This window comes from Sander lucioperca, chromosome 7, assembly GCF_008315115.2.
Source record: "Sander lucioperca isolate FBNREF2018 chromosome 7, SLUC_FBN_1.2, whole genome shotgun sequence".
NCBI lineage: Eukaryota > Metazoa > Chordata > Actinopteri > Perciformes > Percidae > Sander > Sander lucioperca.
The window spans coordinates 11626525-11652567 of NC_050179.1; the positions used below are offsets into that span (position 1 = coordinate 11626525).

At 40.2% G+C, this 26043-nt stretch overlaps 2 protein-coding genes across 8 annotated transcripts; one reads left to right on the forward strand and one right to left on the reverse strand.

Moving 5' to 3' along the window:
- Positions 1 to 415: 415 nt before the first annotated feature.
- LOC116038341 (ras-related protein Rab-8B-like) lies at positions 416 to 3942 on the forward strand. The gene is made up of 8 exons (XM_031282659.2): positions 416 to 907; positions 1490 to 1550; positions 1636 to 1696; positions 1770 to 1847; positions 1985 to 2074; positions 2181 to 2246; positions 2362 to 2412; positions 2824 to 3942. Exons 1-8 carry the CDS (start codon positions 784 to 786, stop codon positions 2914 to 2916), a joined length of 624 nt encoding a protein of 207 aa, XP_031138519.1. The 5' UTR covers positions 416 to 783; the 3' UTR covers positions 2917 to 3942.
- On the reverse strand, positions 3756 to 25305 carry LOC116038339 (transient receptor potential cation channel subfamily M member 1-like). 7 transcript variants are annotated; one of them, XM_036002776.1, is made up of 27 exons: positions 25177 to 25305; positions 15618 to 15694; positions 14691 to 14886; positions 14383 to 14596; positions 13947 to 14071; positions 13674 to 13845; positions 13176 to 13350; positions 12950 to 13073; positions 11215 to 11287; positions 10984 to 11084; positions 9899 to 10075; positions 9676 to 9810; positions 9495 to 9545; positions 9244 to 9384; positions 9118 to 9147; positions 8729 to 9021; positions 8368 to 8596; positions 8124 to 8255; positions 7879 to 8010; positions 7651 to 7779; positions 7298 to 7549; positions 6987 to 7179; positions 6424 to 6444; positions 6187 to 6331; positions 5883 to 6088; positions 5601 to 5733; positions 3756 to 5499 (listed from the first exon to the last, which is right to left on the reverse strand). In XM_036002776.1, exons 3-27 carry the CDS (start codon positions 14691 to 14693, stop codon positions 4149 to 4151), a joined length of 4737 nt encoding a protein of 1578 aa, XP_035858669.1. In that variant the 5' UTR covers positions 14694 to 14886; positions 15618 to 15694; positions 25177 to 25305; the 3' UTR covers positions 3756 to 4148. The 7 variants fall into 7 exon arrangements, 6 of the variants coding, with proteins under 6 accessions (XP_035858669.1, XP_031138514.1, XP_031138515.1 ...); XM_031282654.2 differs by lacking the exon at positions 25177 to 25305 and adding an exon at positions 23045 to 23429; XM_031282655.2 differs by lacking the exon at positions 25177 to 25305 and adding an exon at positions 23045 to 23428 and having other exon boundaries at positions 7005 to 7179.
- Positions 25306 to 26043: the final 738 nt, after the last annotated feature.

Below are 26043 nucleotides of genomic sequence, written 5' to 3' on the forward strand. Positions count from 1 at the left end.
TAGCAACATTATTATAAATTAATATATATTTTTTTCATTTTCTTAACTACTTAAATAAAGAAATCTGGCAGCTGCATCCCATGTTAATAGCAGTGTTTGTTGCAGTTCATAAAACATCTGATATGTGTTAATGTATTATTTTTTTCAAATCATCATATAATAAACATCCTATTGACTTATGATATATCTGGTAAGCTAGTTACCCCACAGACAGCGCTGTGGAGATATGCGAGACTACAAATTAAATGTATCAAAAAGCAGAAAACATAATGGACGTATTCGACCAACTGCTATGTTTGTATTTCGTTCTTTAATAAGAGCCAGTGATTATTTAAAATAGAAGGAAAGCAAAGACTACTGTCTACGCATAAAGTCCTGGCTACAAATTTTCGTTCCCTACATGGTTGTATTATAATGGCGAAGGCATGACACGCCCTACTCTGCCTCTCATTGGCTGCTACTCGTTTCTCTCGTTAATTGGATTGGTTGGTCTAGGCACGAGGAGTGAAATTGGTTAGGGTAGGTAAGCCAATCAGAGACAGAGTAAGGCGGAATAGGGCGGGCCATTGCCTTGCCATCCTTTGCGTCAATGCGCCATCCTAGGAAACGTATCCCTTAAACTCAAGAGTTAAACTACGTAGACCATAATGCAAAGTAGAAAATGACATCACTCATCTCGACATCGGTCTGCTGCCAGTCTGACAGCTGAGGATTTCCAGACGGGGGATACCGGCTCAGTACGGCCTTCTATTATCGAAACGTTGGAGTCTACAGTGTGTTTAAATGGCGAAAACGTACGATTATCTCTTTAAACTGTTGCTCATCGGAGACAGCGGAGTCGGCAAGACATGTCTGCTGTTCAGATTCAGCGAGGACTCCTTCAATACCACCTTCATATCTACAATAGGTGAGTTACCCTGCAGCCGCACCTAAAGATAAATCTGACATAATGCATACCCATATCAACAGAATACTATGTTTTACTGCATTGCACTCTAGGTGATCAATATAGTCGGAATAATACCTATTTTCTAATATTATACAGACTCACATTGTTTAAAGGGACAGGAGCTGCATAAGAGCAAGACAATGGAACAGAGAGACACATTATGATGATCTCCTGTCCTTGATGGCTTATAGGCGCCAGTGAGGTTAACTATTGAGATACAAACTAGTAAATATGTTTGACCTTTGGAAACCTTATAAAAATGTGAAGCCTATTTTGTTCCATTCAGTTCCAATTTTTATAATATTGTTTAATCCTCCATAAAGCTTCACAATATTCTGCAGCAGCTAGTTGTGCTGTGACATTGAATGATATCATCCTACAACTTGACATAGGATTAACAGTCCATGAAAAAGTTACTTTCCTTCACAAAGGGCTTATTGCAATAATGCATCTTAGGCATGAGCAAAATGTTTGTAACTAGGCAATGCAGTAAGCATCAGCTATATACCGCTCTGCCTGTGTTTGTTTATTCAAATGCAGGAATAGACTTCAAAATCAGAACAATCGAGCTGGATGGAAAGAGAGTCAAACTTCAAATTTGGTAAGTGTAATTTGAGTAGGCTTTTTCTATTTAAAAATAAATCTTGAGTGTGACACAAATCTGTGCATTGATTTTATGCTTTTAGGGATACTGCAGGGCAGGAGAGGTTTCGCACCATCACTACAGCTTACTACAGAGGAGCAATGGTAAGTCCACACTTCATGAGGCCTCTGGTGATTCCTACCCCTACTGGATCTGAGATATTGTTTTTCTTTACAGGGCATTATGTTGGTGTATGACATCTGCAATGAGAAGTCCTTTGAAAACATAAAAAACTGGATTAGAAATATTGAAGAGGTGAGCTATGAATTGATTAGTAGTTTAACTAATATTTTTTGCATAAATTAATTTATATTTGGTAGAAATTGCTGTCTGATATTGTGTATCGAGAGTGACAAACAACTTTGCATAAGGAGTGTTTTAACTTCTCCCAGCATGCCTCGTCTGATGTAGAGAAGATGATCCTGGGTAACAAATGTGACATGGCTGACAGGAGACAAGTGTCCAAAGACAGAGGTGAAAAAGTGAGTCTCTGCAGTCAGTCATTACTAACAAGCAGTCTCAAACAAATTGAAATGCTGTGCACTTTTGAGTGACACTAAGATTGTATTTTTATCTTACTTACTGTAGCTGGCTATTGATTATGGAGTTAAGTTCTTGGAAACCAGTGCAAAGTCTAGCCTAAATGTAGAAGAGGTAAGCAGATTTTTTTTTAACCCTGAAAGTACGATGTAACATTGCCAATAAATAGCAATAATAGCAAAACATGTTATTAAAAAATAACATGTTTTGTTTTGTTTTGTCATTCTAGGCTTTTTATAACATGGGAAGGGACATATTACACAATCTGAGCTCAAAGACAGTAAGTGATTAATAGATTCTTATAATGGATGCCAAGGGTGTCATTTCCACTGGGGTTGGGGGGCACGTGTCCCTTGTTTTCAATTATTCCTTCACTCACAGCAATTAAGCTTTGCAAGCAGTAGCGAGTGCCTATCAGGCTACAAAGAGGCAACTGCCCTCTCCTCTGAGAGGTGGATGTTTGTACCTGGACAGTGCTTTTTGTTGTGTTTGTTTCCCAAATGTTTTAATTGACATTAGTTTATCAATAGTACGGCAATGAACATACATTAGTATTTCTATACTTTGGACAGCCTGATAACCACTTTCATAATAATGTTTATTTGCTAGATTGATATGAATATAAATGCAGGAACTAAACCTACGCCCTTTGTTTATAACATTTCTCCACTATCATATCTTTCCTTGCTAGACTGACAACAATGCCGGAGGATCAGGCAAACCAGTCAAGATCACCGAGAAAAAGTCAAAGAGGATAAAATTCTTCAAGTGTTCGCTCCTCTAGGGTGCTCACCTCTAGTGTTCACGACTCTAGCATGACTTTGCTGTTTTGGCGGGCTTCTGCCTCCCGGGCATCCTGGCAGCAGCGGCGGCAGCAGTGGTAATATTTGGAGGGCCATAATGCTAGCTGAAGCTCACGGGTTCATAAGTGGTTGAGATGTCTGATCTGCTGACCAGAAGGGGATCAATGAGGAATGAGGCCTGATACTGTATATCCGCTCATGCAAAAGACTTGTGCGTGATCGTCAGCATTGGTTTGTAGCTGGCCCTGCCCTGGTCTGCTCACAGGTGATTCTGTTGGCATTCATAATACCTCTGTTGGATCTTATGAAAATAGACTTTATTAAATATAGTAAAGTTCTGGATAGTTGTCTTATAAATGGGGCACATTCAGATTCTTTCATAAATTGTAGCATTGTTTTATACACACTACATATTGTCATCATTTTACTATGATGATGCTGTCAGATAGACATATCAAGTCTCAGCATTGATTGTATTTGTCTGTGTAAATTCATGTATACTAATATGCCTATAATCTCTCCTGTTGCACTGGCAGCATTTCTATTTGTTCATGTGTGCCTCGAAGGAGTCACAGTATTGTGATAGAAAAGAGAAAAATATGTATAAATATAACCTACTGTCTTTTTTAAGAAACCTTAATTTATACAGGTTTCTGTGTCAAAATGAAACTGTGAAAGGTTGTTTGTTTCTTGGGAGCTGTACCTAACTACATATTGTTATGCGATTGTCAGTATTTGCATGAAAGATATAGGGATACCTCTGAGTGGTTCATTATTAAGCACATTGCAGTATTGGAAAAGAAAATGTTTACAGACAATATTTGAAAGTGTCAATTGTATTTAGGAAGTTCATGTTTTTGATTGACTGATGTGTATATACTTTATTTTCACCTTAACATGTAGACATCCAACATAAAAACACGACTGGGGAAAGCTGTAATGTCAATGATTGTAAGCTACTGTACGTTACACCAATGAAAGACAGTAAAGAAATTGGATCTTTAAAAGAGAGAGTAATGTGTTCACTACTCTGCACTGCCAACTCACAGTAACTGCATGCTTGGAAATGTTAAAGAGATTGGTAATGTTTTTTTTTGTATTACTGACATTCTATTTAAATCATTATTGTGAAATCATATAGTCAGCAGTGATCTCCAGTCGATGGCAGGCTAGTTCTCTGACTCGCTGGTAGTATTCATTTCTTTCTTGTGGCTCATTTCTTTTCCTGTGCATCATTTTCTTTCTTCTCTGCCTCCATCTTCTTCCCCACATCTTCCCCTGCCATCCTGCCGACTTCAACAAGGTCTCTCTCGCTGCTGGAGGCTCTTGGCTCCTTGCTAACCACCTTTGCTTTCCTCTCGCTGGCATTAAAGCTCTGTGACCTCTGAGATGGCAAATATTTATTATCGGCTACAGTCAGATACTCGGTAGCGTCTGAGAGGTTTCTCTTTGCTTTCATCTTTGTTTGGTCTGCCGCGGGTTCTGCTGCTGGCCGAGCTCCCTCACTTTCTAAAGACATATTTAAAGTCTGATCCTCCTTATTTTTAAGCTCTGTAGGTGCAGTGCTAGCTTGAAACTGCTGGGTGAGAGTTCTGACTGTTGACACTTTAGGCATGTGACCAGTAGTGCTGGGGTGCACCTGGTACTCCAAGTTTGCTGGCCACTGATCTGGTGTTTTAGTGACCTGCTCCACTACTGTCTTGTAGTCTGCAGTTTGCACATCATCACCTGCCTCGGCTGGGTTGTAGATGATGCTGCTCATAGCTCTCTTCTTTGTGATAGGGGAAGTCTGCCTTTGGATTTCAGAAGGGATAGATCTCAATGATTTAGTCCTTTTTGGGGAAGAGGAGGTTCCCGGCAGCAATTGGGCCTTCTTTCTGGGTTCATCTGATTCCTCTGGTTCATCAGGCGGGCTGATAATGATGGTGCTCATAGCCCTCTTCTTTGTCAAAGGAGAAGTGGGTTGGTCTTCGACTGGATAGTATCTCAAGGATGTAGTCCTTTTTGGTGGGGAAGAAGGCTTTAGTCTATCTAGAAGCACTGTGCTGCCTTGTTTCATGTTGGATATAGTGTCTTGACTTGATGATGCAGACTTTTGTTCACATGGAGATATGAGAATGTCCACGCATGAACTTGGAAGTGATCTCTCCACACCCCCAACCTCTAAGGTCTGACCACCTTCCTTTGTGTTGAGAGTACAAATACTGGAGGCTTTCCGCAGACTCCTCTGTCCTTCTACACCAGTTTTAGTTGTCTCATCTGTGTCCTTCTGCTTCGTTGCATACTCCTCCATGTCCATGTGGAAGCGGTAAAGACTGTAACCATCAGCGCTGTTAATACTGCCCTGGCGAAGTAGGGAGGAGGGTTCACACACAGAGGAGTTTCGTGAATAGGTTCTGGTCAGCTCCAGTCTGTCCACCCCAGCAAGCTTTTCCAGGGCCACTGCCATTCGTCCGTGGATCTCCTCCAGCTGTGCCAGGCGCAGATCCACCGTCTGCAGGGAGGCCTTCATAGTGTTCTCCCTCTCGTTAACCTCCTCCAGACGCATGGACATATTCTCAACTCTGCCAAGAACACCAGAGAAACAAAAGTTTATGTAAGTACATGTATAAACTGTTATAACACGCTTAGAAATATATAAGCTACACTCAAAAAGGGTGTTCACCTTTCTGAGGTAACCTTAATGCGCTCATCACTAGAAGACTGCTGCTCGTCCTCTTTCTCACGGAAATATTCCTCCACGCACTGTTCTTCAAACTCATACAGGCTTTTTAGCTCCTCTGGATTCAGCCTAAGCTCTGGTAGAAACAAATCGACACATGATGTTCTGTAAGTGTATATCTATGGACTACAACATGATTTTTACTATCTGTGATTCAGGATGAGACTAAATTAGTCACTTAGTTAAATTGTGTGTATTTGTTTCATATCATTAGATGTGACTAACTTAGTCCGCGGTCCTTCTCATCCAGCTCTCCCTCTTGTCTCTTCCTGGCACACCGCCGAAACAGCCTGTTGAAAAGGATGTAGAGGTGGCTGAAGATGATAAGAGGTGGCGGCAGGATGGGACGGTCGTGGAACGTCATGATCAGCTGATATCTCTGAAACTTCCACACCTGGTTGGAAATGGACTTGACTTCAAAGAAAGTGTTGCTGTGGGGCCGGAAACCAAGACCAGTGAGTACACACTGTAAAAGCAGATGTTTCTTGTAAAAATAATAGAGCAGTTAGACATTGGGGCATATACTTACTTGAACACTGCAATGAGCAAGTTGACCAGAAGAATGTTTGCTACGAGAAGGTAACAGGCCATAATGGCAGGTGTGAGCCAGGCACCAGGGATACATGGAGGCAGTTTCTTCCCATCCTCATCATATAAATGTTCACCACATGGAGCTGCAGGGAAAGATAAGTTATGGCTATAGAATTTATTCTGAGATCTTTAGCGAAATGATTCGAATTGCATTCTTGGCTTGAAGACTACTCACGGTTGATTTCCATTGCATAGACTTGGAGAAACATGGAGAAAGCGTTAAAATCAATACACATAGGATTTTTATATCGTACTTCTGTCAAGGTCAAGCTGATGTCCATGAAAGAGTGGACTGGTGTTAAAATCTTTTTCCAACTTGTTACTAATCAAACACTAAAGATAATTGGTGTACTCTAAATCTCTGGCCTCTTTTTTAGAATATTAAAAGAAGCAGATGTATTAGCAACTTCCTCTGAAAAGAACTGTTTTCATATTTAATAACCCTGCTAATTTAGGCTATTTTCGATAGCAGCTTGTTGCCTTCACCCTGACAGAAGAAACACTGACAGAAAAAAACGCTTGACGGCAGATGATCATGATTTACGAGACTACGTAATGATACAAATCTTGCTTTTCCTCAATGCAAATATTGAAGGCTATTATAAATATGCCAGCAGAGGGAGACAAAGTATTGAGGGGTTACAGTGTAATATATTGTTACTAAACCTTACAGAATTTAACACATACAAATAAATGTAACACTGATCATCTGCCTAGAATCAGGAAACAGAATCTTACTATGAACTCTAGTCTTACGGTCTATCGAGTCCGCAAAAACCTCTCCATATATCATCCAGTAGGGCATGTAGAAAATGTTTCTGGCCAGGCGCCATGTTGGCTCCTCATCAGGGTGAAGGATGGCTTGCCGAGCCACCCCGAAGCTCATGAGCACCACCAGCATGATGACTACAAAGTACATCATATCTATCATCTGAAAGAGAAGAAGCAAACATTTGAACTCAGTGTGAACTCCTTTTCATTCTATTAGTGTGCATGTCATGTCTGTCATGCGATTTTCACATGATTTGTGAAGCACTAAACGCTATTACCATCTTCCCTATCATCATCACATAGGGTCCCAGGTATTTGTTGACTCCAAAGATGTCCAATACGCGAATGTACCAGAAGATGATGTCTATGCAGTAGATGACTCTGCCGTAGCCCATGTAAGGTTCATGCTGCAGCCGTAGCATTAGCCCAAGAAGGAAGGTGCAAATGGCAGCCAGGTCTGTGATGTTCCAGTACTCCTCCAGCCACACACTTATCTTCTGTTTCAGCTTCCCCGGCTCTGACATTAGAATCTAGACACCAGGGTTTAAAGGTCATGCAGATACCACGAAATATCTCTAACACATGTAATGACTCAAATCAGATAAAATTGATCATATTTAATGCCTTGTACCTGCCTGACTTTTTCAGAGCCAAGTGTGAGGATGTATGCAATGACAGTCCACTCTTGTAGAGATGGCCATCGCTCCATTTTCACCAGGATTATGTAGTTGTACAACATCAAATAGCCCAGATAGCAAATCTATTGGAAGGAGAAAATACCAAAATGCTGGTGCACTTAAGTCACTACACTATAAGTCAAATTGAATTAATCATTCTTGTTTACATGAGGGAAACTTACAGTGTTGAACCAGAATTTGGTGAATGGCGCGTCATAAAACTCAAAGAACCTTTTGCCAATGGGGATTTTGCGGACATTAGTGCTGCCCTCCTCTTCATCCCCCTTTCGGGAAGTTGTATCATTATTAGGGTCCTGCAACATAACAACAAACACTTTGTTTCAGCTTATCATGTTTCACCCTTGACAAAGAAAGGCATATAAACAGTATGTGTACAATGGATTAATCAAATAAGGTTAGTGTGAACCTTGCTGGATTTTGCGTCATCATCCTTTTCTTTTCCCTGTTCTTTGCCTCCAGGTGCTTGATAGGACGCATCATCTCCAAGACGGAAATCCAACAGTAGAATGAAAGGAGGAAAGATGATTCCCAGAATAACCTAGGTGACAAAATGAGTATATGTATTCACAATAGTGTGAAGGCAATACTACAAGTGATGTTAATATCATTGTGAAATATTTTTTTTAATGAAAACAGTTTGTGATGTCAACCTTGAGGCCGGGATTTTTGCCGATCCTTAAGCAGCCCATCCACATGTCGGTGAGCAACATCTGGCTGCAGGTGTGAGCAATGAATTCGCGTTGCTTAGCAGCCACAGCCAGCTTCAGACAGGTGGAGTTACTCCAGTTGACCAGCTCATATGTTAAGAGTTTCATGGCCACCTGTTCGTCATGCTTGTAGGACTGGTCCAACAGCTCGTAGGCCAGCTGGCCAAACTCTCTATGAGAGAGAGAGTGAACAATAATATCCATTTCTATATTGCACTTCTCAAAAGAGTTTGAGATCACAGAGGGGTGAGAAAAAAAAAACACTACAAGTGAAACCTATGTGAGAGAGTTTATATGTACTGACTTGGAGTTGTTCTCCAGGTCTTGGGAGATGTCATCCACCAGTTCACTCTCAGAGCACTCATGGGCCATGGCTTTATACAGTTTACAGGCCACCAGGGCTTTCGCCATAGCTTCTTCTCCACGCTGCCAGAGGAACAGTGCCATCTTCTGGCGCTTCATCAGCACCGCCCACAGCATCAGCTCATGGAAGGGGAACTTGAATCGACAGACCTCGGGGTCGTCCACATCAATTTCCACCTCTTCTTCTTTCTTCTTCTTTTGTTTCTTCTTGCCTTTTGACCTTGGTTCATCATCCTAACAAAATGAAAACATGATGATATATTATTCTGCTGTGGTGGTTGTATTGTTTCAGCTACTTGACAGTATTTTGTTGTAAAGAGGATACCACACCTCCATTCCTAGAAGCTTCAGAGCTTTTGGCTGCAACAAGAGAACAAAACAGGATCATCAATACCAAAATGTTACTTAATATGATGAACTAGTCATTATCAATTATTTTCTTTTACCAATTCGTACCCTTTTTAGTCCATACAAATTATTGTAGAGGTTGCGGAAAGCCTTTCTGGTGTAATTGCTCCTGTAAGCTCCACCCATGAAGCACTCCAGCACCAGACCAATATCAATCAAAGTGATCTGATAATCTGGAGGAAGGTTTCCCTGCAAAATCACCAGAGTCACATACAAGTGTCTCAAGATGATATATATAACCTGAAATAGTCTGAAATGGTAGACATTATGCAGCAAAAATGTGGGAAAGATCATTTTACCTTTTTGACATCCCTAACCACGGCATTCAGCGTATTGGCAGGGCCAAGTTTCTGAGAGAAGAGAGCAGGACGAAGAAGGTTTGTAATTAGTGTCAACCATTTTCATATTTGTCACATCTGTATTTTGAGGGATTAAAACTTCTCAGTCTCATTTTCATTTGCTGCAGTGTGTCAGGCCCACCGTGTTGTATAACTCCTCCAGTCTGGGAATGGTGAGGAAGTGGTGAATATTGACCCCATTCTCAAGGAGCAGTTTGACAAAGTCGACTCTGTCCAGCACCAGAGCATCCATCATAGCCTGCTCCAGAGAGTTCACCTAAGAAGAAGTAATACCAAAGACATGACTTATTATTTTCATATTTTAAACTGACGTAAGAGTTGTTGTCATAAACGTCCATTCTTACCCAACGAGTCAGCTCCAACTTCCTCGGGTCTGTTTCTTCTGGAGGTTCAGGCTTTGCCTTTCCCTTCCCCTTTCCCTTCTTACCCCGGGTTTTGTTTTGAGAAGCAGTGGCAGGACTCCTTTGCTTATCCTGGCCTGGGATTAAAGAGGTTGCACTGTTGGCCGTGGCACCGGCAGGCTTATCAAACAGGAAATAAGGTAAACAAAAATAAAGCGTTAGCATTAACATATCAGTCTCTTTTCTGCTGTTAGTATTATTTGATAACATCAAACCATTGGAATTTTGTGCATCAGAGAAATACAACGCAGTTTTAAGAAGATCTTTCTGTGCTGCTGTCGAGGACACACTATGTTATTTTAAGATCATCTGCAGACACGTTTGAACACATATAAAAATATTTTGCTTTGGGAATAATTAATATCTGATGGGGGGTAAGGGAAGTAATAATAAGCCAAACACATTTTTGAGTGGAGGGGGACTTTGAGCAACTCTATTTCAAAACAAAACTCTTTCCTTCTGTACTAAATACATCCTTGCCAACTTTGCAACTGTAGTGCACTAGTGTGGAATGATTCATTTATTTACATTACTCGGCTGAACTCGGCTGCCAGGGTTCTAACCCACACGAAGCCCTGGCAGCATATCACTCCCATCCTCCAACAGCTCCACTGGTTGCCAGTCAAGTCACGCATCACCTACAAGATCCTCCTCCTCACCTACAAATCTCTCCATGGACTCTCACCACACTACCTCACAGATCTCCTCCACCCCTATACTCAGTCACGTTCCCTGTGGTCCTCTGACAGGGACCTGCTGGACACCCCCAGCACCAGGTTGTGGACTTTTGGGGACAGGGCTTTCTCTGCCAATGCTCCCACACTCTGGAACAGTCTCCCACTCCACGTCCGCTCTGCCCCATCCCTGCCTATGTTCAAAAAGCACCTCAAAACATTTCTTTTCACTAAGTCCTTTGACCCCCCCCCCATTTGTTAAGCGACCTTGGGTACCTTGAAAGGCGCTAAATAAATCCAAGTTGTTATTATTGTTAGTATTATTATTATTATTCAGATGTGAGCACCACTCACTGGTAAATTGTGTCCATAAACAAAGATGTGATTGCGAGCAATATCCACTCTGTTCCAGGCCAGAGCCAAACTAAGCTGGTCAGCTGCTGAAGCATTCGTGCCTGATGCAAAAGAAACGGGAGAGAGAGAATAGGAAGCATGTAGTACAGTGCATGAAAAATATTGCTGTGATGTTATACTTGTAGTACACATACTGTTGAGATGTCTAAGTGTGATGCAGCCAGATAATACCTTTTAACAAGGCAGTGAGAATGGCCATTTCAATATCTTGTTGTCCCTCAGAACCCATTCGAAAAACTGTGATCTACATGTGAGAAAGAAACGAAAAGAGAAGAAACGATGGCAGACGTGAAGCCATACAGTATACTGTAATAGTTGATTCAGTTGATACCAAACCACATAAATGAATGAATGGATGAATGAATAAACAAGTTGATTTGTATTCCCACTCTCACTGCAGCTGTAAACATGTGGTGATGAACTGATGGGAGATTCTTTCAGCAGCAGGCTGACCCTCAGAGCACAAACAGCCAATTTTACTTGTCAGACAGTGTGATAGTGCTTTTCTTGTTATAGACTCAACTATATCAGATGAAATTACGCTGATGGGTCTGTCACAAGTGCAGCCATGGTAAATGGAATTATTGGGTTGGCATGAATGTGTGGGACAGCGCCAGGGATTTCAGGGCTGGTCTTGGGATGCGTTGTTAATGAGCAGCAGTATGGGGACTGAAAACTCGTGTTGCTCTTTAGACACTTGCAGGGTACACTGTGTGCTTTTTGCAAATAGGGATTTTTAATGATGGTAAACTCTTAATTTGTTTAAATATTGCATTCTGGTGTCACAGCAAATTTCAGCCCTCTAAATCAGTGTTATTTGTCTAACCCAGCTGTTCACATGGGATTTACTTAGGAAGAAAGGATTATTTGGGGACTGGACTGTGACACTGATTCACCTGTTGGTTAGTCATGGCACTTTAGATTAAGAGCAGGCAATAGTGTGGCCTCTTAGTTGCGTATAAAGCGCTCAAACACTCTTAGTTGCGTATAAAGCGCTCAAACAACTTGGCAGCTCTGTCACATTGTTTGGGTCAGGTATCAGTGAAAACTAAATGCCCACATCGGTGTGATCCTTGAAAAAAGCAGTTTAAGTTGCTTATCTGTGTGTTGGCGCATTAGGCAGTCTAATACATTGGGGATAGAGGATGCAGAGTCGCTGCTGAAGTAATAGCACTCTGTTGACTGAAAAAAAGCCTGGGGATGGAGAGAGAGGGGAACCTGGCGGAGGATTAGGGAGATGGATCCTCTCCTCCATCTGTGTGCTGCATGCTTACTGTGAATGGATGAAGTAAAAGCCTCTGCTAAGCAGGTGGTAGTGTGCACTGATCTTTCCCACCCAAATGTATGGAGTCTGGAGATTATATGTGCTGGGCCATTACAAACTACTAATAACATCACTTATGGAAATCTGCTGGAGATGCACAAATGCTGCCACTATTTATGTGCCAAGGTTTCTAGCACACACTTTGGAGAAACACTCTCAGCTCAGGGATTAATCTGCTATCTGTGAAGACTCTCACCAGGGTGTGTGCTTCATCATGGAGCCATGAACTGCATTGTTTACATCGAAGTAGTGTGTCACTGCAGAGTCAGACACCCAACATCACTTTACAGCTGTGTGCTTATACATGAGGGTTGATGATGTCCTACAGCGAAGCTGCGAATGCCCCAGATTACATGAACATACCACACAAGGAGAAATGACAAGCACGTTGTGGGGATTAAGTTTATTCAATATGTTAATGGAAATACACAGATGAGTGGAATGGATAAATGACGATGGAGACCAGATGCTTCACAACAACACAATTTATTGATTGGCGCAGACATGTTATTTTCAAATAAAAGATAGTTGTGGAATAGCTTGAAGATAATAACACCTTATTTTTCAGTGTATTCTACTCACCAGTTCCCTTTTCTTCATGCACTCGATAACCATGAGCAGGATCTGCTGCGACTGGCTTTTGCTATAATTGAAAGTCTTCTGAATAGTTACCAAGAGTTGCTCTCTGACATCATCACTAACCTGGCTGGAAGAGGCGATTTAAGGATTAAATTTCAGCTTCTTTTTTTTTTTAACCAGAAGAATAATATCCAAGTACAATAAAGAAAAAATCATCTAAAACTCTCACCCATCATCCTCTGAGAACTTGTGTGCGAAAGAAATGATATCGGAAGCTCGGCCGCTGCCGTCACACACCACCACGGGGATAGGAGGCTCGTCTCTCAGACTCTCCAGTGCAATGGAGATCACGTTGGGGCCTCCCTCCACTATCAGACACACAAGAGGAACCCCCTGACCCAAACCTGGAACACACAGTCAAAAATACTGAGTCCTTCCATCCATTTATTACATTAAGTGTCACTGCATGATAACAGAACTTTGGGAATGAACTGTTGAAGCAGAACACGTCGATGTGATGTGTGAACAGACACAACCAGAGAAGTGAGGGAGTGAAGTCATTGGTGACAGTTGAGCATCCCTTTGCTGTCCCTGCCTTATCCGAGCTCCAGGCATAGGATGACAAAGGGAAGCCCACAGGCCACAGAGGAGTTCTCCATCCACATGTCAAACAAGGCTCACACACCATGGAGGATGTTTTATGTCTACGGAGCGCTGTGTGACTTACGCGTGTTGATCTTCTGCAGGGAGATGTGCTTCTCCAGCAGCCGGCGGAGTTTGACCTCAGAACCGTACTTCCCACAGGTGCCGTTGTCAGTCAGGATGAAGTGGGAGTGGCTGTTGTTGAGCACAGCCAGCTTGCTCAGAGGGTTTGCCATTGTCTGATAGGGTTTGTTTACCTGGAGAAAAAAAGGAGAAATTAGTTTGAAATGTTTTAAGAAGGAATATTAGTAAGAAAGGGTCTTTTTTTCTGGAAACTAAATGCAGCAAATATTCTCACATCTTTTCCAATGAGATCCTCTTTGTTTTCCAGGATCCCCCATGGAGCAATTCCTATAGCGCACACCTTCCCTCGTGACTTGGAGGAATGGTCCTTTAAGGCGTCTCCTACATGACGGATCACCCCTATGGTGTAAAGATCAAAATATAGCAACATGAATAATGGCTCTTTCATCTGCCTAGCGGGGCTGCATCATGGGTCACACTGTGGTTACTGCGTGCAAACTCCACACAGATTGTCATTTGTTTTTTCCACAAAAAAAAGCTCTAATTACAGTGCTTAAACCTGTGACAATAGGTTGGTAAAATCTCCCCCAGGAAATTGCAGAATAGGTTATTATGTAATGACAATTTAGAGCAAAGGTAATCTTCTAATGTCACAAATTGTTATTTTGCTAAGTGAACATTAAAAGCATCGTGAACTGTCAGCATCCTACCGGTGTTGACTCCACCCGTGAAGATCCAAGCTCCGGTGGTGACGGCAGCTTTGATCAGGCCTTTGCCAAACACTTGCTTGAGTTTGGGTTGGAGGTCGAAGTTCTGGAGACCTCCGTGTACAGAGATGAGCAAGGTAGGCAGCTCCAATTGCCAATCCTTCACCATCAAATGCAGGAGGTTGTCAGGTTTGGTGTCATAGGAGACTCGGATATACTTGGAAAGAAAAGGGAAGAGAACAGTATTGTGACTTATTTCTAATTAAACCACATAGTCACTTTGAATTCATTTTTCAGTGGCTGAGACTCACCATGGCCTTGTTGACGAATCCTCCACCCTGGAACTCAATCAAGCCAAAGGCGTCTGTTGGGTAGGTCCTGGTGTGCTTGATCACACTCCATTTATCCTTTGGGGTGTCAATCTGCACCAGCTGGTTCGCTTCCTCTAGTGAGTTGGCACCAGCAGGGATGGCCACGTGTTGCGATGTCAGCTGACCACAGGCACATCTACATGGATCATAGAACAAGCATCACTGAGTTACCATGTCAGTCCTGGGCCCCATATGGCTGTGTGGCCCTGATTTCTAAACATGAAAACGTGTGTTGATTATTCATAGAAATCCCTGAGCAGTGTTGAACCATGACTAGAAGCAATTGAGCTTCCACTAAAGTGTTGTTTAGTGTGCTCATGAAGGCTGTGTCTTTTCCTCGAAACACACATCGCACAGGCTCTTTCATGACTGTTTCCATTTCTGGGAAATCCGTGCCTCGGCAAACAAAGGCCTGCACTGCGTGGCTGCTCTCGAATACACTCTGAAAAATCAGGTTGTCTGATAATCTGTGTCATAATGTAGTCAATTAATGAATAAACCAAGAGATATTATTTCTAAAAAGTGAATATGGAGCATTAATATGAATTTATGAGTTACATATTATTATATCAAAATTGAGGCCCAATTGACAAGTTTTACCAGTCTGCCTACATAACATTTACATTTAAACATAACATTTACATTTAAACTTATTTTTAGTAAAATGAAAATTGTTTGTAGCAAGTTCTCTCAAGCAGTAAAAAGGAGCAACATTGTTAGTGAAACTTCAATACATTTGAGTTGTTTTAATAAGGTTTGGAGTCATGTTCAAATGATAATGACATAGCTGCTGTTGTAACCTGTGGCCATATGTTTACCACAAACAATAAATAACCATTTAAAAAGCAATTTGAAGAGCGTAATTACCTGGTCGGGTCCTTGGTGGGAAATTTGTGAATACATTCTCTTTTAGAAAAGGTCCTCTCAATCCAAGCTTTTTGTGCCTGTAAAGAGAAAAGATAAGAGAGAAGAGAAAAGTGTTAGCTCACATATTGTCATACTAAATTCATGGGGAGATCATCTTTGCAGATATCTGAATTTAAATTTCACTATCAAAATCCTCTCAGTAGTAATCCAGGCTAAGAGATGAAGACTACATGCATCCTGCAAAGAGACCCAGTGAGAGAGGAGAATATATAAATTGAAGTGAATACAGTTTATATTGCGTACAGACTGGTATCAACAGGCAAAAACATTGTACACAGCAAGGTTGAGCATTTGTTTTTGTTAGTCCTGAGATTATTAGAGCACAGTTGATGTTGACTAACACCTTTCATTGTCTGCTCGAGCTTGATAAGCAGCCAGTGAAAAGCATCGCACAAAAGTACTATGTCCACGCACTTTGTTAAATCCTGCTCTGATTGCTGTCTGATGTTTTTCCAGTGCTGAGCAAAAATAACCTGAGTTCAAAGCAGAGTTTCTCTGAGGGCCATTGTTGACGGTGGAGGCCCAATTAAAACTGAAGCATTGGAAGCAAATCTTTCCATAAAAACACTCGGAAGTTAAATGGAAAAAAAAACATTATTGATAACAACGTTGATAGCTTAAAACATACTAAAATAATCTCTATTTTAACTTCACCTATGATTCAGAAGTCATAAGAGAATAAATGAAAGACTTGTGAGTCTTGTCTTGTGAACAGTAATCACAAGTGCCAATAACACAATACAGTTACTGTTCTCTCTTTATCTGCACAATTGGCCTCAGCCAGCCAGGAGGAGGAGCAGCAGGGCGGCTGCAAAATCCAATACCATCCCTGTTAAGGTCTGCAAAAATATATTTTTTTTCATCCACACTTTTCATCCTTCCCTTCATACATCTATAAATAAACCTTGTTCTTTTCTGCACCCCAATATTGTTTGCTTCTGGAATGACCTGACTTTACCCACCAGACTAAATAGTCATCTAATAATGACTTGGTTGAGTAAATAAAATCACTAAGCTAAAAATACACAGGATTCCTATTTATTTAGTTGCGTTGTCATTTTTTGTTGTTTCCTTTTGAAAGTTAAACTAATTGCTTGAATGAAGACAATTTGAATAGCGGATGTAATTTACAAATAATTTTACCGAGGTAGCTTTTTTTTACAAAAAATATCACCACCTTGTATTTTCAAAAAGTCTGAGGCAAAAAGTCAGAGGTAGAGTGCCGTTGTTGCTGTCTGTCTTGTTTCAGCAGTTTTCCATCTCAGTGTTATCATGCATCATTACACACCCAGAATTCATACAGTGCTGCCTGTTCTGATTCACCACATCTGAATTCACTTTCCATCACCTATAATTTGTTCCACCTCTCTGTAATATCTAACTCATTCTGTCAATAAAGAGATGCGATTAAGTTTTAAAAGAGTTGCAGATACATAATGTAGATACACTTACACACAATCTTCTGTCCGAGATGCAGAGTCCTATCTCAAGTGCTGCTGGAGGTTCAGCCCAGAGAGTAGAGAGGAAGTCTACAGTCTGCTGCTCCTCCAGCAGAGCTTTCTCCTGGTGCTGCACTCCCAGTCAAGTGCTCTTATTGAATCCCACAAGACATGAAACTTCTTCACTTTATGAGGGCCAGTTAATATGGTGAGCATGTGAGCAGGGTCTTTGTTCGCCTCAGTCTCATGACTCCAGTTCAAGGTAATCCTTTTGGGAGTCCCATGACCCCTTCTCCATGCCCACAGGGTATTTTCATCCTTCGCTTGAACAAGGCACAATAAATCTACTTTGATAACCGGCCCCTAATCTCCCAATTTGTTGAAACGCCTTTCTTTGTGTTCACTTCACAGTGTGGAAAATCTTAGTTTGTGTCAGAAGACGGAGCAGACTAACCTAACCTAAAAGCACTGCAGTCTCGTTCAGAGGACTCCCCAACTTTTCACTTGAAACATTTTCACCCCCTCCAACTACTTTGATTTCAACCCAATTTGCATAATTGAGAGAATTGGATGCAGGCATTCTTTTGGAAGGCGCCTTGTTAAGACATGACTGGTCTCCAGTTGGGGGCAAGGTCAGTCAATGCTAATTGCAGTTAATCTCTATTTCTATCCACCATGTTTTGGTGGAGGAAAAGAAAACTCAGCAGACCAGCTATTCAATATTTTCTTCATCTTGCTTTTTAATTTTTGCTTATGTGAAATGGATTTGCATTTTACAAACTTCTGTGATTTTGTAGAATAAATATCCTTCCAGCAGGGTGAAAATGAATGCCACTGTTTAAACAAAAATCACATTTAGCCTACTGGCTGCTATCTGGTATCAAACAGTTTAAAGTGTGGGCTAAAATAGATCATTGGAATATCAATAGGCTTCTGTTTGGGTAAGGAAAAGTCAAATATGACCTATTGAGATTAGTTTAAAGTGAATCATGTTTATTGCACATGCTGTACTTAATGAAATAATTCAATTTAAACTATTTAAAGTCATTAAGGGTTTTCAGGAGCTAGAGGAAGGCATTAGGTGAGCTAGAAGCTGAGATGGAGTTAACAGGCACAAAGTTGTAGACATCCATTTAAAACCTTCCTCATGTGAACTGGTTTAATAAGCTCTCCTTTTATGGTTGAAGTGAGCAATTTTGAGCCTGACTGTAACTCAGAGTGAAAAAGACAAAGGAGGTTGGTGGTTGATGAGTCAGAAAGACAGAGAGAAAGAAGCCCAACATCTCCCCCAACTTTCCCCTTTTGGTCCTGCTCCGGTAAAAAAAAAAGAAAAAGAAAAAAAAAAGAACGTGGGCCGCTGTTAATTATAGCCGAGGAAAACAAAGCGCATTTCCAGAAGGGTTTGGTGAGCATGTCGCAGTTATTTCAGCGTACTTAAACTCATTAACCACAGCAATTAAAACCAAAATCCAGTCAGCAACCAGCTGCCTCGTTAAGAGCTGCCTTTGAGCACTTAACAAAAACCTGCAGGATCAGATTGTGTCACACCAAGCAAATTAACGAGACTTAAGACAAGCCTCAGAACAATAAACAATAATTTCATTCCAACGTGCAGAATTTTCAGAGAAAATGGTCGCTCAAAACAAAAGACAACTGTGTGAAATGGAAATTATAATTGCTGGATTGCTGAGGAGGCCACATAAAAGGTATACAATATATTTTATGACCTCTTTTTTATCAGCTGAACTGATGCAATGGTGCTTTTCGTCCAAACACAGTATATTGCTCTGGTTTTTTATGTTTCTATTCTGATTTTTGAATTTTTTCAAGAATAAGTACTTCTACCAGATTCACAATGCAGTAGCCATAGTATTTGTGTCAGTCAAGATGCATGCCATACAATCATGCCTTTTTGCACTGCAATCACATGGCCCTGGTCTCCTGACCCACAGCTTAGTGAGGCACATCACAGCAAATTTGTTTCAGTGCTGCTACAATTACACGGACTGTTCAGCTCCCAACAGTCATACAGAAAAGGTATAATGATGGCTTTATTTCTGTACGCTGAACATCTGACCTGGTCAATTTCAGTGCATTTTGAACACATAATTGTTTACAGTCGGTGGCTTTATTAGGTTGAGTAAGATCAATAGTGTGATTTATTCTGAATATTGTAGTAACAATGGACTCCACACAACAAAAGCCTCATCAGCACAAGTGAAATGGATCAGAAAGGTTTTGGGGGTCCTAACGGAATGTCACCAGGGTTGAAGATAAAAGCAACTAATTGCTCAGCTTTGGTATTGAATGGCGATGTGGTTGGAGCTTGATGCAGTGTGACAGGAAGGAAGCCCATGTAGACTTCTTTACTGTCTGGAAAAAAAATATTCCAGACTCATGGTCGATCCCACGTGGACTGAATAAAAAGCTGCCTTTTACATATTTTCACTCGAGGGGAAAGATATTTGGACAAGGCAACACACTCGTGTTACAGGCTCTGGACAGACAAATTTGCATTAACTGTGACGATAACTGTTTTCAGTCAGCTCTGTTTGTAAATGCACTCATTGTTCCTCCAGGGTTAGAAAATCCAGTTAGCCATCACATGAGTCCAACATGTCACTGATTATCCCCAAGAGTTGAGGGAGTCATAAGACATGTTTTAAAGCTGCTGGTTTTACCCAAACTGAAAAAGAGAGCAAATTATATATATATATTATATATAATATATTATATTATATTATATATATATATATATATATATATATATATTTTTTTTTTTACATAAAATCAAGAAATCAGAATAAAGAGCACCTCTGTAAAAACTAACAGGTATAAAATCTTCTTTGTATTAGAAGAGAAGCATACACCAGTATGGAAACAGGTTTAGATGAAATCCTCTCTAACAATCTTCATAAGGTATGACGGCAAGTCACTAAAGGTTTTGACAGTACGTATATGTAAATGTTACTAGTACTATAACAGCAACACTCAATTAACAGATATGATTTTGAGTGTTTGTTTGATTCTGCAATATAAAAATATCAACTTATGGCTGATAGGTAGCAAACATATCACCTTGTTTATGGGGTGTAAGAATTTCCATAGCACTTAAATCTTTAAGGCAATTCTCTTTGCTTTGAACGCATCTTTTATACAAATTAATTTGGTTTGATTCATAATTTAGGTACAACAACCCAGGTAAGTTTGCACTTAAGTAATGAGAAACCAATTTAACTCAACTTCATTACAGAATGCTGCAACATTTGAAGATCTTACTTTCAGAAACTTTGCAAACTCAGACCTTCACACGTATGGGGTCTGCTTTAGTCCAGCCCCTGACCCTGAGCCTTAAAGCTTTTTGAGAATTCTTGGCCCTCACCTGACCTAAGCCTGACGCTTACATCACACAGTCATATGATCTTGCAAACCCAAAGTGAAAAATGTAGGATTTGTTTAAACATTTAAACATTTAAATTGATTTTGTTGTCTCTTATTGCTACAGCAAATTTGTTTTAAGGGTCTGAGCACAGAACTCATCAGTAATTATTCAAACCCATCAGGGTGCAGATGGTTTCAGATGTCTATCCAAACTGCTGAGCCTTAAGCATCTAACTGAATTAAATTAAAATTGAATTAAAATTGTAATTTCCCCCCTATGGATCAAAGAAATATAAACGTTTTTAAACGTATAAACGTTAAATTTTTAGCAAACGAGGTAAAAGGTCAGAAGAGGCAGTTCATTTGCTGGAGAACAACGTTATCTGTGTAACAGATAGAAGTTCATTTGTGGCAACAAGGTAATATCATGTGAAGACATTTCACTGAATGTGCTCTCTGTTGGAGACGTTTACCCTTATTTCTAATCATGTGTCATCCACCCAGATTCAAAGAGATATCGCTTTTACTCTATTACTGATGCAGTATACCAAGGATGAAAAATAAATCCTTCTCCATACCATTAACCACTGTAAATGATGACCTATCACCTATCATTCAAATAAATCCACGATTAAAGACTATCGTAAAAACATGACAAATAGGCATGATCCAAAGAAAAGGACAATGTTATCTCTCAGCAGTCTGGTCTGTGCAGCCAGTGAGTTTATGTTTAGCAATATATCGGATCTCATTAAAAGTGCAGCTGAGAGCCATGACATTGCTGATTGCTTTACAGAGTAAAACCGCATATAAAAAGGCTGTGGATTATACAAAGAATATTAATCTCAGTAAATAATGCCCGCTGTAATTTATAGAAACCCATCACACAAGATGTCAGTGTCAGATACATTGTTGATATAGGAGTCGGGCTGATTTAACCACATGGTTAAAAAAGAAATGCTTACCGGAACATTGTGATGTTGATTATATGGACTATATGTAATCTACAGAGGATGAATTCAAAATGTTTTACAATATATTTTACAGTTCATTTTCCATCTTTTTTTTTTCTGGAAAAGTAGAAGCGTTCAAACTTGTTTAGGTTTACTCACCATTTATTTTTAAACTATTTAAATAAGAAAGTGTTTTTTGTTCTTTGTCCTCCACTGTCCTATGCTTACATGCATCTGCAAAAGCAACACCAAACAGTTCGCAGTGTGCATGCTCTAATCCAAGCATGCACTGCTCGTTAAATGGGGAGCAGAGGCATGCATCTATGTAAATATCACATCTTTTTTGCTTTCAAGGACATGTTAACAGGAGTGTGTTAATCACATGAAAGCAGACTTAAGAAATATACAAAAGTCTATAATCTGTCATGGCTGTGGTCGTCCATACTGGGCCATTATGAAGGATTAAACTGCAGCACTGGAGGGAGCGGCTCTTGAAGCCTGCTCAGCTTCGAACACCACTTAACAGTAAGTTTGAGGGGCTTGCAGGGCAGACCATATGCACACCAATATATGCAGCCAGCAGTCCTAAATGGTGCATGTCATTATGCCGGACATAGGGGCTCTGAAATGATTGGTTAGGAACAAATGTGGCCAGCTCATAGTAATGGTTTCATGTCACATGCTGTGCAACACGTCATTCTCAGACTATCAGACAGTCATATGGTTTCACAAAATACAAAAAAAAGATAAAGGGAAGCTATCCATTTATAGATAACTTTTATAAAACAACACCAAACATTTGTCAAAATAAATGCAACAAACACACTCACTTTATTATGTATAACTGCATCTCTAAATGCACAACATGTCGAACCTTGAAGCAGATGGCTACAGCAGCGGAAGACCACACTGGGTGCCACTCCAGTCATCTGAGAACAGGAAACTGAGGCTACAATTGGTACAGGCTCTCCAAAACTGGACTATAGAAGATTGGAAAAGCATTGTCTGGTCTGATGAGTCTCGATTTCTGCTGCAACATTCAGATGGTAGGGGAAGAATTTGTCGTAAACAACATGAAAGCATGGATCAATCCTGCCTTGTATCGACTGGTGGTGGTGGTGTAATGATATTTTCTTGGCACACTTTGGGCCCTTTAGTACCAACTGAGCATGAGTATTGTTGCTGACCATGTCCATCCCTTTATGACCACAGACTGGTTTCTTAAACATGACAATGAGTTCACTGTACTCAAATGGCCTCCGCAGTCGCCAGATCACAATCCAATAGAGCATCCTTTGGATGTTTGGGATCATGGATGTGTAGCCGACAAGTCAGCAGCAACTGTGTGATGATGTCATGTCAATATGGACCAAAATTTAAAGAATGTTTCCAGTACCTTGTTGAATTTATGTCACAAAGAATTAGGACAGTTCTGAAGGCAAAAGGGGGTACAACCCAGTACCGTATAAAGTGGCTGGTGAGAGTAGATTTCAAGAGAAATATCATAATATCAGAACACATTTTTTTTCAACACAAATATAAAAAAAAAACAGCTCAGCACCTGTTGAATGTGACAGAACAGGCTTAATCTTACCTTCTGCGAACCAGATGCGGAGCGTTTGAGGGAGGGCCGTTTAAAGGTGCTACTCTGGCCCTTGGTGTCCATGTTGAAGACTTTAAGTCAAAACGACTTGGAAAGGGATCCTTCGAGACTGGCAACTGGTCAGGGTTCAGCGGCAACGTCAATATCAGAAACAGACAGAAACCAGAGATACCCGCTACAGAACCAAGGCATGACAGCAACCTTTGGATTTATACTTTTTTTTTTTTTTAAAAGATCAAAGTTTCACATCATTAAAGGTTTCAGCGCTTCTCTCTCCTCTCTGCAGCTTACTCCCGACTGACAAGACAGAGATCCCAGCCAGGGATATAAATCACTCGATGACACACTTGACACATAGACCCTTTTCCTCTGCCGGGCATCCCATAATCAGGCTTAATGCAGCCGGCTCTTACGAAGCCTCACAGTCTAATGGATAGAGATTTAATAAATGATTATTGAAGGTAAATCTACTTTGGAACACCACAACCCCAAAACAGGCTTAGAGAGACCATGCAAGCTGTGAGGCTAAAGTTAGCCGGCGGAAAGCCAAAGGTTGTCCCACCAGATGAGCTCAGTGTGTCTGACAGGGAAGACAGGAGTGTCCCGGCAGGGTGCACACATAAAGGCATGTACAGATTCAGAGTGGGATACAGAGACAAAAGCCAGACTTAACACACAGTAATGTGAATGTGCTAGAAGGCAGTTCTTTGGGAGAAACACACCAGGACTAGTCTCACCAATTATTTCAAACTGCACACCTTCTACCTACCAACCTTCAGAAAAATCTGTACTATCAGGGCAAAATACCCTACTGACCCATTGCTGTTATAGTTTTGTTACCATTAGATTATAGCAGAATACAATGAATGTTAGATTTGATCTCTCGTTCCCATTTGACAGCAAAATTTTACATGTAGTTTTGTTCCACATAAAGTAGTCTCACAACACAGATTTAGAGCAGCTTGATGTTAAGTATTGTTAAGAGTTTGACCTCTTATGTAACAGCAACTAAAATGATGGAAAACAAAACTATTAAGACTTAATACGACATTGCATTTAGGCCTACCCTGACGAATAAGAGCAAATAGTTTGCTATTCATTAACAGAGCTTGTATTAGTGGTTATGAATTATATTACTTTAGTGCTGAATTTATCACTTTTTAGACCAACTAAAACCTGTTATGCAATGTCATTACGACATTATGAATGTTTAGCTGGACAGAAAATGCAATGTTTAAGTGCCTCGACTTCTAAATCTATGAACGTAAACTATCCTACCTTATATAACTACCTTATAGCAGATCTGTTACATTATATTGCATACATGAGAGGAGCAAAGTGTATACGTTTTTTAGTAGATATATTAGGTTTTTTCTTTGAATCAAACAAAATATATCTGAGCTTCAGATGGGAAAAGATTCAGGTTTTAGTCCACAGACACATTGGATATGCAGCAACTCCCCCTACTGGATACTAACTGGAATGATCATAAGGGAGAAACACAAGTAATGTGTTTGAATTTGATCCCCAAACCGACCTTGTCCAAATTACGGCAATACATAGTGGAAACTACACAGCAGCAGGAAGCATGATAGCGATAGCAGCCTATTCAACAGATATTTGCTTTACAATCAAATAAACTGATTAGACAAACCCTTTAAAATCCAGTTTCCCTTTTCATTTCCCCTTAGCTTCAAGGTATATACAGTATCGTATATACTGTAGTATATCAGTTGACTGCAGCCGTTCATTAAAGCTACAGTATATGATATTTACACTGGGTGAAATATTCAAATATAAGACTTATTTATAGCTAAACATTTCATTACTTTATAAACTTTTGGATAGCTACTAGAATTGAGAATACAGTTCTGTGGATGTGAACAAAGTTTGGCTGCAGTGCAGCATGAGTGTTTACTGACTGACCTACCATTGGGACAGCGGGGTTTATGAGGATAAACAAAATCCTTCTGTTCCAAATGGAAACTCTCAGAAACACATTGTGACACACAATTAAACTGCACAGAAGCATTTTAGTACAGCAAAGAGATAATCCACAATATGTAATCACCAAATATATGCTGCGCTGTTGTTACAGTAACATGAGTAAGTTAAAGCCTTACCTGTTTTTTTCAGTGCTGCAGGAAAATTGGATGCTTTCCACTGGTCTTTATCTCAAATTTGGTAGAGTCTTGCCCCTGAATGATTTTTTCCCCCTACTCCATTCCATCCATGTGTCCCAGTGTTGTCTGCCTCTAAGAATGGATAATGCGTAATTTCTCCTAGTAAGCAGACACAAATTAGCTTTATCATCTGTTGGGGGCTTTGCAAGTGTCAGTGAAGGAGATTATTTATCTCCAGCAGAAGGTAGAGCACTGAATGGAGCAGAAGCACGGAGGAATATTGATTTGAAAAGTGTGGTGAGACCCAAAAACATGACAAAGAAATGTATTTTAATATAAAAAGAATAATTGTAATTATCCTGCTAAGTATGTCTAGAGAGGAACATTCTGTAATGCAATGATGCTGAGCCCAAAACAAGTTTCCCCAAGGAGGAAATAAAGAGTTTATCATATCTCCTCTCACCTTCATTTAAGGAGCCACACTTGCTTTTTAAGTATAGTATATTGCTGCCAATGTGGTTGGCAGTTTTTATTATGTTGGTTATACTGCTATCATTTGTTGCAGAGTTTATTGTTGACACACTTTGGCAATTTGTAACACAGAACAAGAGATATTGGCTCCCGCAAAAAAACAACAACATGTTCACAAAATCTCATTTCACAAGCAACAGATAATATTTAAAATAAATCCAACCTGACATGACAGACAACACTTCATTGAACAGGCTATTGTTGGCAGAGAAGGTGCTTTCCTTCCAGTCAGTACTCAGGAAACTGATCTCTCTTTTGCACAAATGAATGTTAGAAAAGTAAGCCTTATAAACTTAATTTTACATCAGTTCATTCAAATAATCATCATTTTTAAAT

Excerpts from the sequence above, each read along its gene's own strand:
- LOC116038341 (XM_031282659.2), top strand. The coding sequence starts at position 784 with ATGGCGAAAACGTACGATTATCTCTTTAAACTGTTGCTCATCGGAGAC. Across the intron at positions 908-1,489 it reads CACCTTCATATCTACAATAG|GAATAGACTTCAAAATCAGA; the intron begins GTGAGTTACCCT and ends ATTCAAATGCAG. Across the intron at positions 1,697-1,769 it reads CTTACTACAGAGGAGCAATG|GGCATTATGTTGGTGTATGA; the intron begins GTAAGTCCACAC and ends TTTTCTTTACAG.
- LOC116038339 (XM_031282654.2), bottom strand. The coding sequence starts at position 23,116 with ATGGACACCAAGGGCCAGAGTAGCACCTTTAAACGGCCCTCCCTCAAA. Across the intron at positions 8,011-8,123 it reads ATGACGCAAAATCCAGCAAG|GACCCTAATAATGATACAAC; the intron begins GTTCACACTAAC and ends GTTATGTTGCAG. Across the intron at positions 7,550-7,650 it reads GCTCTGAAAAAGTCAGGCAG|ATTCTAATGTCAGAGCCGGG; the intron begins GTACAAGGCATT and ends CCTGGTGTCTAG.